General features: G+C 36.1%; 1 protein-coding gene across 1 annotated transcript in view; it reads right to left on the bottom strand.

The window, feature by feature from the left end:
* Window positions 1-13,523, bottom strand: part of Magel2 (MAGE family member L2) — an 18,073-nt gene extending 4,550 nt beyond the window's left edge. The window contains exon 1 of the mRNA XM_055623227.1: window positions 13,469-13,523. Within this exon, the coding sequence (XP_055479202.1) occupies window positions 13,469-13,523 (55 nt within the window). The remainder of the gene's footprint in view (window positions 1-13,468) is intronic.
* Window positions 13,524-15,107: the final 1,584 nt, after the last annotated feature.

Genomic DNA, 15,107 nt, shown 5'->3' with positions numbered 1-15,107 from the left:
TCTCAGCGAGGGCTGCGGACTCTCTCCGCTGCTCTCAGCGAGGGCTGCCGGCTTCCTAGCAGCTCTCAGCGAGGGCTGCGGACTCTCGGGGCAGCTCTTAGCGAGCGCTGGCGGGCTCTCGCCGCAGCTCTCAGCGAGCGCTGGCGGGCTCTAGCCGCCGCTTTCAGGGAGCTTTACCTGGCTGGCACCCTCCGTAGCTCTCAGCGAGCGCTGGCTGGCAGACACCGCAGTTCTCAGCCAAGCTTCCTTGGTAGCTCTCAGCCAAGTGCTACTGCCTGGCTTACTCCGCCACCGCAGCTTTCAGCTCCCAGCTCCCAGCTCGCAGTGAGTGCAGACTGGCTCTGCAGCTCTCTGCAGTAAGAAGGAGGAGGGGGGGGGTCAATCCCGCCCCTTCCACGCCCCCGACCACCACAAGTGGATTGTGCAGAGGGGCGTCTACTAAAGTCCTGAATGACACAAGATCCCTTCTTTTGCTCTATAGCCCCCCAACTCGGCTAGTTTAGCTTCTTTAATCATGAGTTTATATAGACAAGCGACAGGGACAGATTTATACTTAAAAAACAATCATTGTGCTGCACTATGAAGTGGGAACAGACCACTTGTAACATGGAACATGTCCAAAGGTGGGGGTGGTGGTGTGGTCTGAGCTCAGAAATGAAGCATATTGACGTAAGAGGGACAGAGCTATAACAGACAGCTCTTACAATCTAATGAAGGTGTACGAAAACGGGGGTGGCGGGTGAGAATATAGCCAGGTATCTGTCTTTGAAAAGTGTGAATTTCCTGGAGTAGTTTATTCTGTCAGGGACATGAAGGGCAGGAAGCGGGGGATAAGAGGGATTGATGAGTACTTTCCAAGACATTGGTCAGTCAACCAGAGATATCCTAGGTGCTCTCATATAGTGGAATTAAGTAAGAGGATCTGGGAATCAAGTTTGCCCATTCTTTAGCAAAACAGGGCAGCAGTGTTGAACATATTTGCAGAAGAGTGTGTTTAGAGTGAAAAAAAAAATCAAGCGCATCTATAAGAATACTGACTACATTGTATATACAGGGAGAGAAAAGATGAACCAATTAGAGAGGAAAGAAAAAGGAATCTTGGAAGTTAATTAAATTCATGGAGGCAGCAATTTTAAAAATGGAAGAATCCACTTTTGGATTGGGTGAGATGAAACCATAGAGTGTAAGAGACATTGTGAAAATCAAAAATGAAGCAGTGTGCCAGAAATTAGAAAACAGGCTAGGAATACTTCAAAATATTTCCAGAAAAATAAATACAAGAAAAGCGTTCTGGAAAATCAGCTCAATAATAGGACATATGCCATGTTAACAGATAAAGAAGAAAACATCAAAATTACTCTGTGTTGGCATTCTTTCTCCCGAATATTAAGTGGCAATCTCAGTTTAGTTGGGGAATTTTCTGGATATTTAGACGTTGATTAACATTATAGTTCTTTTAGAAGGGGCATTTTTCAGCCTAGGGTATGAGTCCAATGTGAAGAAAGAAAACCACAAGGGGGCAGAAAAGAATGATGAAGGCTGCGCCCCACCCTTAAGAGACCCTAAATAAAAGTTCCTCAAATATTTTTATTTGCTGGCCCTAAAGAAGAAATGTGCTCCAGGACTACTATTTCTTAAATAATTAACGAAGAATTTGGGAGTTATATTTCAGAGACTATCTGACCATTGAAAACATGTTACACCGGCATGATGATCTATCACTTTTGGGTACAGGCTAAAGCAGGTTCCATCCAAAACGGAAACAGCCTTCTGTAGAAAGAACACTGGAATACTGTCGTGGTTTTCAGTCCTCACCATAGGTTCATAGCTTCCATCCATACAGGAATTGTGACATAGGGGTTAGACTCCTTTGAGAAGAACAAACTATAAACACACAACTCTTTTCTTCTCTAATATTAGCTCTGCCACATGGTAGTTTCTGTGGGTGGTTTGATGAAAATTGGTTAATTTTCCTCATATGCTAACTCACATAAATAAACACAACAGAATAAGTTCTCCCACTAACAACTTGTTTTCTAGAATTGTGACAGATTTGGGTTTCAGTCTGCCAAAGTGTAGGTCACCCCACATGGCAAATGATTTTCAGTAGGGTATGGTTATTCTCACTGACTTGGAAGTCAATGAGTAGTTCCACCATAGCATATCGACTCCCAGAAACCCTATATTATGGAAAGATCATCCAATTATGTCAACAAACAATATACAAGCCACAAAGAAATGATTAGGAATGATTCAGGATGACAAAGAAAAACATATGTGTATAATTAAAAACAGATGATAAATAAACAAATCACAACCTGTGAAGGGGTTGCTCCTTAGTAATATATATCAACAACAGAAATATTTGAGGATGGAGAATTTGGTGATGATTGTAGAGGGGCTGATAAAGGTGATCACTTCCTAAAATACAGATATGTCTATGCTGAGCAATTAATGCTCTCCATCTCAAATCATACATAGACACCAAGGACTATATGAGTCCCTTCTGAAAACTGACCTTGTTAAAACATAAAAATTCAAGTATCTCCAGACTAGAGAGATATCTGCTCCACAATTCTGAGTTCCTTTTCTCTTTGTAAAATCTGCTAGCTTCCAGGGTCTCTGACTAGCCTTTTTTATGCAAGTGCAGCATTTTCCCAAAATAATTCTTAGCCAAGAGTTACACCTCCTCAAGAAGACCTTGAAAATTAAAAAAATAATAATAATCATAAAGAACACAATTAATATGAATGTGAAACGTTCATTGAATTTTGGCATCTCTCTGTTTTTAAAGTGACTTAAGTCAGTGTATAATGTGAAAAAAAATAGTTGACAAAAGAAAGAAAGAAAATTCACCTTTGCATCAAAAGAGGTGTTTGATTTGAAAGCTGTTTGGAACTTTACTTTGGCACACTAGTTAACACTGAGAACACTGAGTGGTCAGTAGGGGATGTGGACGAAAGCTGTGAGAACCAAAGCTGATTTTCTGTGCCTCCCATTAAGGTGGTAGACTATGTATAAATATTCAGAAGTGAGGGAAGTAAGTTGTGGTTTTCAGAAACTCACAAATCACTCGTTTATGAAATATGTTGTGTCAAATATTGACTGAATGCCTAGAAGTGTGCTATATATAAAATTATAAACAAAAACTCTTATGCAAGATCTTATTGTTCATTCCACACAGTTATTAACATGACGATTTTGGTGCCACTCTGGAAAAACATATTGCTCATAATTTATACAAATAAGCAAGTATTCATTTCTGCTTGGGACATAAGAAGTGCATTCTGTCGTGCTAAAAGTACATCAGTGAAAAGAAAAGACAACAACAACAAAGCTGGGAAAGACTCTTCAGTGCTCTTCAAATAGATTGTGTAAGGAAAAAAAAAAAAACCAACCCACAACACTCCAACACTCAAGATACCAGACATAAAAATAGTTGAAAGAAAAATTATAAAGGTTTCATTAAGATAGCAAACTTATTATTTACTGACTTATTGCTATTTGATAAAACATTGCCCTCCAATCTTTATATATACCATTAGTTGTTTAAAACAAATACTTAAGGATTTAGTTTCATTTTGTATACAAAGAGTGTAGGATCAGAATATTTATTTACTTGCTTAAGATTTGGCAATACAGAGTAGAATGCAGTCTGCTTGTAGCGAAAGCCAAAAATCTTAATCACTAATGTAGTGATGCCCAAACCCTGAAAAATTTTTATGTAATTACCCTACCCTCCAATAAAATGCACAAGTTTAAAATAAATTTTAAACTTATTTATGTAGAATCTAACATTCAAAGGATATTTTCATCATTAAGGAGAATTCTCATTTGCCACTATATCCATTTTCTACATTCATAAGAAAACATTTCAACTTCTTTTGTGTTCAGTTTGTTTAGCCAGTACTCTATTTTCATAAATGCAACTAGTATGTATATATTGTTTTTCTAAGATTTTGTTGTTTGATGTGCTTTTAAAAGATGCAGACATTTTGTACCTGTTGGAAATTTGTTATCTAACTCAGAAAATTACAGAATTGTCTTTACAACACCACAATTCATTTAAACTATTACCAATTATCATCTGAGAAAGTCATAACTCAGTGCTATTAGTAAATTCCTTTCCTTGTCCCTCTTAACATATGCTTTCATTTATTTTAGCTAAATTACTAGGGGTGAATGGTAAGGTCAAAGACCTGGTATTTGTTTATAAGATTCTGAAGCAGTTTTTGCAGTCATGTTAGGAAATTTTATAATCTGTCAGAGTATAAAGGTATCTCAGATACAACACTACAAAATTTTGTGTTAGCCTTTTTGATGATGGTATCGTAGTGAATGTGAAATGTTGTTTGTACAACTCTGTACTCAGATTGGCAAATATGAGTATTCCATTCTTTCAAATTGATACTGACAGACATTATAATTGTCATAATAATTACAAATATTTATGAAGCGAGTGTGATAATACATTCTGTGTTACCAAATGAGAGTAATTAGCATTTTTATCTCCTTAACTAGTGATTATGTGTTTATGTTAAGACTCACAATAAATTCATCCTAATTTTCTATAAAATATGGTAAATTATTGAAATTTACTCTCATCCTAATGTACAACAAAATAATAAAGCTTATTATTCTTGTCTAGCTCTATTTTGCTACATGTCATCTTCCTTTCTTCTATCTCCTTTCCAATGTCCATTGTAACACCAGTAGTTATCCCATTATGCCTATTACATCAAATTTTAAACTTCTATTAAGGACCGAGAACAAGTATTTTTCCTTTGTGCTAGAGCTTTCATTTTATATAATGTGCTCCAATTTTATCTATGATGTAGCAAATGAGTTCTGACTCCAAAGCCCCAGCTAAATCCCATTTTCTCTATTTATCATTTTTAGTGTATTATTTTCCTCTGTGCCATATATTTAATTCAATATGCTGGCCATTATGAAAATTTTGATAATAAACATGGGGTGCATCCATTTTTTTTGGTTGTTGTTGTTTATCTAGATGGTCAATCCATCTGCAGCCTGGCAGGGCTGAAATGCATGATGAAGCTTAGGTTAGCCTCTCATAACAATGCTCCTGTTTCAGCCTCTTGAGTTTTGAGATTACTGGTACAAAATACTACATCTGGATATCTATTTAATATATCAGCTCCTTTTCTTAAGATGTATATATTTAAGAGTTAAATGTCTGGCTCATATAGTAGTACTTCTAAGTGTCTTCTGAAAGTTCTACTTGTATGTGTCTACTACCATAACTATTCATTCAAAAGTGACATTGTATCTTTTTAAAATATTTTTGTATTAATTACAGTTTATTGACTTTGTATCCCAGCTATAGCCTCTTCCTTCATTCCCTCCCACTTCTACCCTCCCTCTGTCATCTCCTCCCATGCTCCTCTCCAAGTCCACTACTAGGGAGGACCTCCTCCCTTTCCATCTGACCCTTGCCTATCAGGTCTCATCAGTACTAGCTGCATTGTCTTCCTCTGTGGCCTGGCAAGGCTGCTCCCCACTCAGGGGTAGGAGATCAAAGAGCCAGCCACTGAGTTCATGTCAGAGACAGTCCCTGTTCCCCTTACTAGGGAACCAACCTGGACCCTGAGCTGCCATGGGCTACATCTGAGCAGGGGTTCTAGATTATATCCATTAATGGACCTTGGTTGGAATATGAGTCTCAGAAAAGACTCCTGTACCCAGTGACATTGTATCTTATATAACTGAAGAGCATGCTATTCCACGCAAGTCTGGGTAAGAACATTTGTAGCCATTTACCCAATAATGATGTAGGTGTCAGACATATCCCCATTAATAAGCAATGGATGCATGTGCATTAGTATACAGGATATTTTATTCTCTTAGAAATTCCTTCAATTCCTTCCTGAAGAATCCTTGGTAAGGTCTAGTCTTTTTTACTGCCGTAGTAATAATGTGTGGTTTTATTTATTTTTTTTTTCTTTTTCTCTTTTTTTTTTTTTTTTTTTTTTGCACTTATTTTTTTTTTTTATTTTTTTTTTTTTATTTTTTCTTTTTAGTTACATTTTGTTAACTCTGTGTCCCAGCTGTATCCCGCTCCCTCATTCCCTCCCCAACCCCACACTCCCTCCCTGGTCTCCTCCCTGCCCCTTTCCAAGTCCCCTGATAGGGGAGGACCTCCTCCCCTTTCATCTGTCCCTGTTTTATCAGGTATCTTCAGGGCTGGCTGCAAAGTCCTCCTCTGTGGCCTAACAGACTGCTCCTCCCCTGGGGGGAGGTGTCAAACAGCCTGCCCTTGAGATCCTGTTAGAAATAGTCCGTGTCCCCCTTACTTTGGAAAACTACTTGGTTACTGAGCTACCACAGGCCACATCCGAGCAGAAGTTCTAGGTTATAAAGGATGTAACGTGGTCTCATTTGTTTTCTATAAGGGATCGGCTCAAAAACTTTTCTAAAGATACCAGCATCAGAAGAACATACAACTTCTCTCATTGTAAACATATTTTTCCAAAGCAATCCATCTGTCAAAATCAGTGAACTTGTATTGAAACATGATTCTAACCAGAATTCAATAGTTTACACCAGGTTTAACTCTTGGTATTGGTTGTGCTATGGATTTTGAAAATATTTAGTATCATATGACCATCATTACACAATCGTAGAAAATGTGATTTTTTCTCCTTCTCTGCCTGGCTTCTTTTACAAAGTCTAGTATTTTGGGAGACCAGTGATCAAAACTACCACAGGAGATATGAAACTCCAAAGATGTTTACACTTCTTGTGTGATTGTGTAGAAAGTACTCTCATATAACATATGCAATGTTCTGCATGATGTGAATAATTTTTGATGACTTATACTTCATATAAGTTAAATGCCATACAGATAGTTTGTTATAAATTATTATTTGTTATAAATTATTATGAATAATTATTAATTATTAATGCCCTAAGAGCCTGTGTTGTCTTCCTGATTACACTTTCCTCAGTGATCTGCTTTTTCTTATGCTTTGTGGGGTATATGTGTGTGAATGTGCATATACAAGCACGCAGCTCTGCTCATTTTCACGTGCACACATGCACACAAACTATCATACACATTATTTTGTGAGTTACATGTTAATTCTTTAGATAATTTTATAGTTGGTTTATTCTCTTGTTTTTCTCTGATTTTTGTACATATTAGGCACAAATCTTTTATTAGATATGTATTTGCCATTTTTTTTTTTAGTGTCATATGATGAGGACATTTTTGTATTTAAAGAGCATTTATGTATCTTCTCTGAATGTTTCATGCTGTTGGTTACTACCCCATCACATAGGTTATATATTTTCATTGATTCCTGCACCTGAATTCATGCTCCTTATTTCCTCAGTTGAAACTCTGAAACTCTGACAAATTTTGGCTCTTTTGGACAGGGTCTCTCTACATAGCCCTGTGTTTCCTGAAACTCACTGTGTATATCAAGCTGGCCTCCAGCTCTCAGTGATGTACCTGCCTCTGTCTCCTAAGTCCAAGGATTAATGCATGTTTCACCATACTTGGCACCTATTTCCAGTTAATTGAAAAGTTAATTTTATTTAATTTGTCTATTTTATTAACTAAAATTATAAATACTCTAAATATCCATTTATTTGCATAAATCTCTTTATTTTTAAACAACCCAAAATTGACAATATTTCTTTAATGAAGTGAAGATAATAGGATCTTCCTTTGTTCCTTCTGCATTGTTTTTTATTACAATTTTTAAATTTATTATTACCCTTGTATTTTGTGTGGTTGTATTTGTGTATGTAATAGCATGCAAATGGGATGCACAGGCCTACTTTTTGAGCTAATTTCCTCCTTCCACATTTACATGAATTCCGGGGATTGAACTCAGATCATAGGATTGTGTGGCATGTACCTTTACCCACTGTGATAGCTCACCAGCTCCTCCTTCTGCATTATTGATATGACATTGCACCTCCTCCTTTCCCATTTGCATCTTATTTTTTTAATTCTTTATTAATTACACTTTATTCACTTTGCTTTCCCCCTGCGGTTCTCTCCCTCCTCCGGTCCCAATCCCTCCCTTCCTCCCCCCTCTGCATGCATGCCCCTCCCCAAGTTCACTGATAAGGGAGGTCTTCTTTTCCTTCCTTCTGATCCTAGTTAATTAGGTCTCATCAGGAGTGGCTGCATTGTCTTCTTCTGTGGCCTGGTAATTGCATCTTATTTTTTAAAGCCCTTTTCCTAAGGTACCCATAAACAACCTCAGCAAATATCTTGGCATTCACACTAACATAGTTTCTCTCTCTTTCTTTCTCTCTGTCTCTTTCCCTCCCTCTCTCCTACATCTGTTCTCTCCTTTTCATATTCTGTTATTCTTTCCTTTATCTTCTAGTATTTTAAAAATGTAAATTTATGTTATTTCTTTACTGAAATAAATTTTGCCTTGTATTATTTCCTCCAATGATCTGTTTTCTATTTCAACTTACTTCTAGTATCTTCATTTTCTGCTTAAATTGATTTTGGTTATTATTTTTCTGAATTCTTTATTTTATTTTTATACAAGGTAAAAATTGACAACAACAACAACAATGAAAATAAAACACAACCAAAAGATTGTCCCAAACTCATTATGTACACCAGGCTGGCCTTGAGCTCACAGAGATGCCTCTGTCTACTGAGTGCTGGTAGTAAGAAGAACATTTGTCACTATGCCTGATTCATTTTCTGTATTGTAAATATGCACGCATAGGTCATTCATTAAAACAGTAAATAATTAATCTTTACTATACTAGCATCTTACACCATTCAGCATTTTTTTAATTAATTCATTTTTTTTAATAATTTTCTGTGTGGCTTCTTTGCCTCATGGAATATTTCAAATTTTATTAATTATCAAACACTTCAACATTTTATAGAAAATTTAATCACATCTATTTCTAATTTAACTCCAGTATAATCAGGTAATAGTCACACTATGATCATATTTGTTCATACCAACATATGAATTTCCGGCACTGAATTTACTTTGAAGTAATAGTTTGAAGCTATCCTAGGCTACATAGCAAGAGTATCTTATAAATGCACTATTGTGCTGAGAGAATGTTCTAAACAAATCCTGAGTAGATAGTTTTAATCTAATAGTTTTACAATATTTTTTACTCTGATTGCTTGCTTACTTATTCTGAGAAGTGTAAAATCTCTAAATATGTGTGTGAACTTATTTCTCTTACTTAATTTAACTATTAAACTGAATATGTCATTAACGCTTTTGGTATGTTGTCCACATTGCATATGTTTATGTCTTTCTATTTGACCCCTTAATTGTTATAAAATGCCCTCTTAGATCTGTTTGTGTTTATGGTTTGAAAACTTCTTTGACTGACACTAAAAGGGCCACCCTGGCTTTCTGGGGCTTGGTCATTGTATACTTTGTTTATTTACACCCTTTGCTCCCTGTTTTACTGACTAGAGGCCTGACTGGGTTTCTTTCCTCTGACAATTAAAGAATTAAAAGGCAGGGAAATCTCAGACACGGCAGGCAGTGACAGTTTACAAACTTCATTAAAGTGAGGAAACACACACTCACAGAGACAGACAAGAGCAAGGCACACAGCTAGCTAGACTCCCTGCAGAATAGATTTTTTAACTGCTTTTGGTGATCTGGATTGCATCCTATTCCCTTAATTTTGGATCGGTCAAGTTAAACAAAGTAAGGGGAGCCAAGAGCCTTCCAGCTTCATGTAATCAGGTATTTATGGTGGTAGACCAGCAGGTATCCTTCACTATTTTAGAGTTGTTCAACTTTGAGAAAGAATGAGGAATGTATAGGCCCACAATTTCAAGTAAACATCTTCAGGGCTGGCCTGGACCATATCTGACTACTTTGGTCTGGTCAACCAGAACGGAGGCCCTTTTGCTAGGATAAAAAGCCTACCGGGTCTTTGTCTCATCAGCTTAGAAAGATGAGGAAGAAACCAGGAATTTGACATTTTCATTATCAATCTTATGGTCAAAGATTTGTGAAGGTCTTATTCTCTCAGCTGAACCCATGTAAGTGAGTTGTTTATAGGTATGGTCCATGGCTTAATGATTTTTCAATTCATAAATTTTCAGCTTAAAAAGATGAAATATTGCAATCATTAGGTGAAAACATTGCTTTGGCTTCTAAAATTTTATCTTTTTACTGTACTTTTTTTGAGACAGTTTCTCTGTGTAGTGCTGGCTGTTCTAAATCTTGCTCTGTAGATCAGGCTGACCTCAAACTTAAAGAGATCTGCATGCTTCTGCCTCCTAATTTCTGGGATTAAAGGCATGCATTGTTGTTTCTTTTTATATGATATCCTACTGTCCTCTTGATAGGATTATGATATTCTTATATAGGGCTGGGAAATGGCAGCTAGCTGTAAACCAAATATACAGGCATAAGGGAAGATAAGCAACAGATACCCAACACAGTGTTCTGAAATTCTCAGCTTTGGATTTTGTGTTGGGTGCTTTTGCTTTCTGTTATGTGTACTAAAATAACTCTGTATGTATGTGTTCATAGATAGTCAAAACCTTATTATAAACAGGTTTTGTGTCAAATGTCAGAACTTAACTACAGACTATGGTATGTATACTTAGAACATTTAAAGAAGTCTTTAATGACCCACTTTTCACATTTTTACATTTGACACTTTAATAATATTTTTCAAATGACACTTTTCCATGTACAATGATACAGGAAATAACACCACAGCTAGACAAGGTTGTCTACATATTTCTATTTGAGAAAGAAAGAAAGAGAGAGAAACAGAGAAAGAGAGACTAAATTGTCTCATTATAGTTGAAATTTGAAGGTTGTGTGTCAGCATGCTTATGTTCGGGACAACCAGTGGTTTAGTTACAATATGCATCTGAAGATCCAACGACCTCAGATTTTGATGTTGCAGTTGCAGTTAGAATTAGCCATCTCTAAGAACCAAAGTGGACTAACATTCAGGCTCAGTTCAAGGTAGAGAAAAACATTGGTATGCCAGAAAGAAGCCCATCAAGCAGGAGACAACATCTCCTCTTAAACAGAACAGGCCAGTCTTTTTATCTATTCAGTCCTTCACCTGTCTGACTAAAGCCCATCTAAATGACTTATTAATTCTGCTAAATTAAATGCATCCTTCATCTAAAACATTGTCCCTGAAACACTCTGAGTATGTTTGATTGAACATTCAGGCACTTCAATATGCAGATAAGTGTATTTAAAGATTTCATTATTATTCTCAGGTTTTGTGTTTTAAAAATCTACTGATTTCTTATTTATTTATTTATTTTACTTTATTTATTTATTTATTTATTTATTTATTTATTTATTTATTTATATTACAGTTTATTCATTTTGTATCCCAGCTGTAACCCCTTCCTTCATCTTCCCAATCCCGCAACCTCCCTCTTCTCCTCCCATGTCCCTCCCCTAGTCCACTGATAGAGAAGGTCCTCCTCTCCTTCCACCCGACCCCAGGTTACCTGTGGCCTGATAAGACTGCTGCTCCCTCAGGGGGTGGTTATCAAAGAGCCAGCCCCTGAGTTCATGTAAGAGACAGACTCTGTTCCCCTTACTAGGGTACCCACTTGGAGACTAAACAGCTATAGGCTACATCTATGCAAGAGTTCTAGGTTATCTCTATGCATGGTCCTTGCTGGGTAGAGTCTTTCAAAGGTGCTCTGTCATAGGCTCCTGTCCTGTTCCCTGTTTTCTCCTGCTTCTGATGTCTATCTCATTTTGCTTTCTGAATAAGAATTGAGAAACTTCCTTAGGGTCTTCCTTCTTGCTTAGTTTCTTTAGGTGTACAGATTTTAGCATGTTTATCCTTTACTATATGTCTAATATCCACTTATAAGTGAGTGTATAGCATGTGTGTCTTTCTGCTTCTGGGTTGCCTCACCTAGGATGATCTTTTTCTAGTTCCATCCATTTGCCTGCAAATTTAATGATTTCCTTGTTTTTATTTGTACATTTAGTGTCATTAATATCAGGAAGAAATTGACTGAATTGATTCATTTTTTGTATGCCATTTGTTTTTACTTCCCAATTTGAATTAATAAAATTTGTAGAATTTATTTTTTTTTCATTTTACATTGACTGTTATGTAATTTTTTCATAATACTTGCACTAATATGATATTGATCTTTTATTTTCTTTCTTAAAGTCTTTATGTATCAAGGCTAGCTACAATGCTGCCTTCCTCAGTCTCTCATAACCATACTTGTGTCTACTGCTACTAAGGTCTTGTAATACTCCTCTTTATTCCAAAACTGTGAGTATGTCAAAGTTCATGAATAAAATATGAAATATTTTAAAATATGCAGTAATGTAATTTCAGTTAAACTTCTCATATTTTTTGTGTTCTTATTGTCATGAATTTTCCATCTGAACATACTCAGAACACAAAGATCCAGTCAGGAGTGGGTTGTTCTAGATTGCCATGCACTGTAGAGTGACAGCATGATTGGCAGTGTATAATTACAAAGTAGAAGCTGGATTTTGAATGATTCTATCACAAAGAAATGATACACACTCTAGGAACTAGATATGCATCACCAAATTACACCAGCTATGCACTTATGGAATCAATACAAGGCACCCTATATTATGTAAATATTTTGGATTTTTATGTATATTACTCAAAATAAATTACAAATCAAAATGGTGTTCTTTGGTTGTTAACAAGAAATGATATCATTTTTATTGCTGTTCAACTATATAAAACCTCCATTTTGTAACCTTTAAAGCTTTCTTATGTTTGTGTTTTTGTAGCTTAATAATAATAATAATAATAATAATAATAATAATAATATAATCTGATTGGGATTTACTAATCATTGAGTAAGCAAGTTAATATTTTAACAAAATTCTTGCTTATTACCCCTTCAAATAATTCTATCATATTCTTTCTCTTACAGCAAGTACATGTTTCCTTATGACTATAAATATAAGTTCACCTCCCTTTATTTTTCTGCATGTTTTTCACTGTCCTGTCTTTATATTCATGTATCCTTTGTTCTGTTACTCTATTCATTTTGCTTCTAGGTCCACTGAATTGATCATCTTATTATTGTATTTTTCCATTACATTATTTCCACTAGTGTTTTGTAGTTATTGTATCTGAAATAGCTCGTTCATTCATGTGTGCCAGTTTCTTTGTTATGATATAATGGAACACATTTATTATAGTTATTTAAGTTATTATTTTTCAATTCAAGCTTCTAGTTTGTGCCTGAACCCCCTGTAATCAAGACTACCATGCTCATCTATGAATCATACACTTCAACATCTCCTGTTTCTTACCTTTTGTATGGAAGACAATGTGTGTAAATAATTAGAGACTAACACAAATTATGTTTTCTCTCAGGGAAAGCTATTTATTCTTTTTTTTTTTTGGTTAGACCATTATATTATAGTCTTTGATGTAAAAAAAAAAAAAAAAGATCAGTGCTATCTGAAATTTCTTACAATCATACCTGGATTCAGCAACACTGTGATGATAAAATCTATTTTCAGGTTTACAAAGAACATTTCTTATAGCAGAGCTCCAAATACAAGATCACAGAGGTGTTGAATACCTCCGTGTATTATGCCTGGATGCTTATTTAATGAATATGAAAATATTTCTTGCTGTCTTTCTGCCTATTTCTCTCTCTTTCCTTACAGCTTTTTATTTTTTATTTTTTATTTTTTTGTAAATAGAGGAGTTTTCTTTATTCCCTACCTCTGCTTCTGGATACCCCAGCATCAGGAGATGGCTCTTCTGTATATTTCCTGATTCCAGCCTTTCTCAGGCTGAGGCTGCATACTCAATGAAGCTTTTGTGTACCTAGCAGAAGATAGTACCTGTCCTCTTTCTCAGCATATGACCTCTGTAGGTGCTGCCTTGCAATCAGGTGGTGTCTGTGCATTACGGGGTGTCTGCTTGGCTCTCCTGTCCTGTGCTAATCTTCTCTAGCCACCACTTTGGCCTTAAGGAAGAGACCACTCTTCTTTCTGCTTTTGTTTCCAGCTATCAGTGTCATATTCCATGCCATCAGTTAGGATAAACCCTAAATCAATGAGAGATTTGGTGGGCAGATTTTTACTTTTTTCAGATGCCTCAGAATTATGGCCTGTCAAGCCAGATATCATGCAATCAATAAAAGTCAACCACTAGTTTGGTTACTCTTTATAGCCCTCAGTGAGAGAATTCACTTTGGGTTCTGTGCAATCCCCAGAGATTACAGCAGCAACAGGTCTGTTCTTTTAAGAAGGGCTCCCCACTCATACAATTTAATTAAGTTGCGATAATTTAATTAGCATAGGTTTCATTATGTATTCATTTCTCTGATATGTTTTATAACCTCTCTTTATATATTTCATGTAGAGGTTTAATATTTTGCTTCCATCCCTAGAGTTGGAAATCTGTTTCCAACCTATTTTAGCCAATAATTTCCCCAAAGGCCAAGGGGTCTATCATTGCATAATAGAGTTGGAGGTACTGTTACAATGGCCCTGCTTGACCCTGAAATTCTTTGTAAATTACAACATTTACATTAAAATTACTGAATGTATGTTTTCTGCTGCAAATATGGGAAGAACAAGGAATTAAAATGTCAGTGTTTGACTGAAAGTGGTAGTTCTGCAATCATTTTAACTTAAAATAGTATGCTGGATAACTTTATCAAAATTCACTACTAGACAGTAATCTGTGCATCTATGCTGTGAGTTGTGAAACAATACAGCCCACAGAAATGTGTAACAAAGAGCACTGCTGCTGAAACCTTGGGCTACCAAATGAGAAGGAGTGATTAAATATACACCAGCATGAGCTGCAGGATGACTTCTATCTTAAAGGGGTTGTGTCTTGTGAGGAGTGGGTTATGTTTTATTTAATATATGGTGAACTACAGCAGCTGGGACTAGACAGCTACCTTGAAGAGTACAAGGTCAAAGTTTTGAAGGGACATTTGAGATCACCTAGTTTCCTCATGAAGTAAGCACGTAATGTAGCAAGATTTTAGGCCGAAGTATTGTTTTGGAGAAGGGAGAAGGAACTAGACTATAAAATATTACTTAAATTTCTATAGTAGGCCTTATATGTAATCACATGGAAATGCTGATATCAATAGA

Source organism: Psammomys obesus, unplaced genomic scaffold (genome assembly GCF_907164565.1).
Source record: "Psammomys obesus unplaced genomic scaffold, mPsaObe1.curated_primary_1811, whole genome shotgun sequence".
Classification (NCBI taxonomy): domain Eukaryota; kingdom Metazoa; phylum Chordata; class Mammalia; order Rodentia; family Muridae; genus Psammomys; species Psammomys obesus.
Note: the sequence above shows the minus strand (reverse complement) of the source record. Positions and strands in the feature narration are given on the sequence as shown.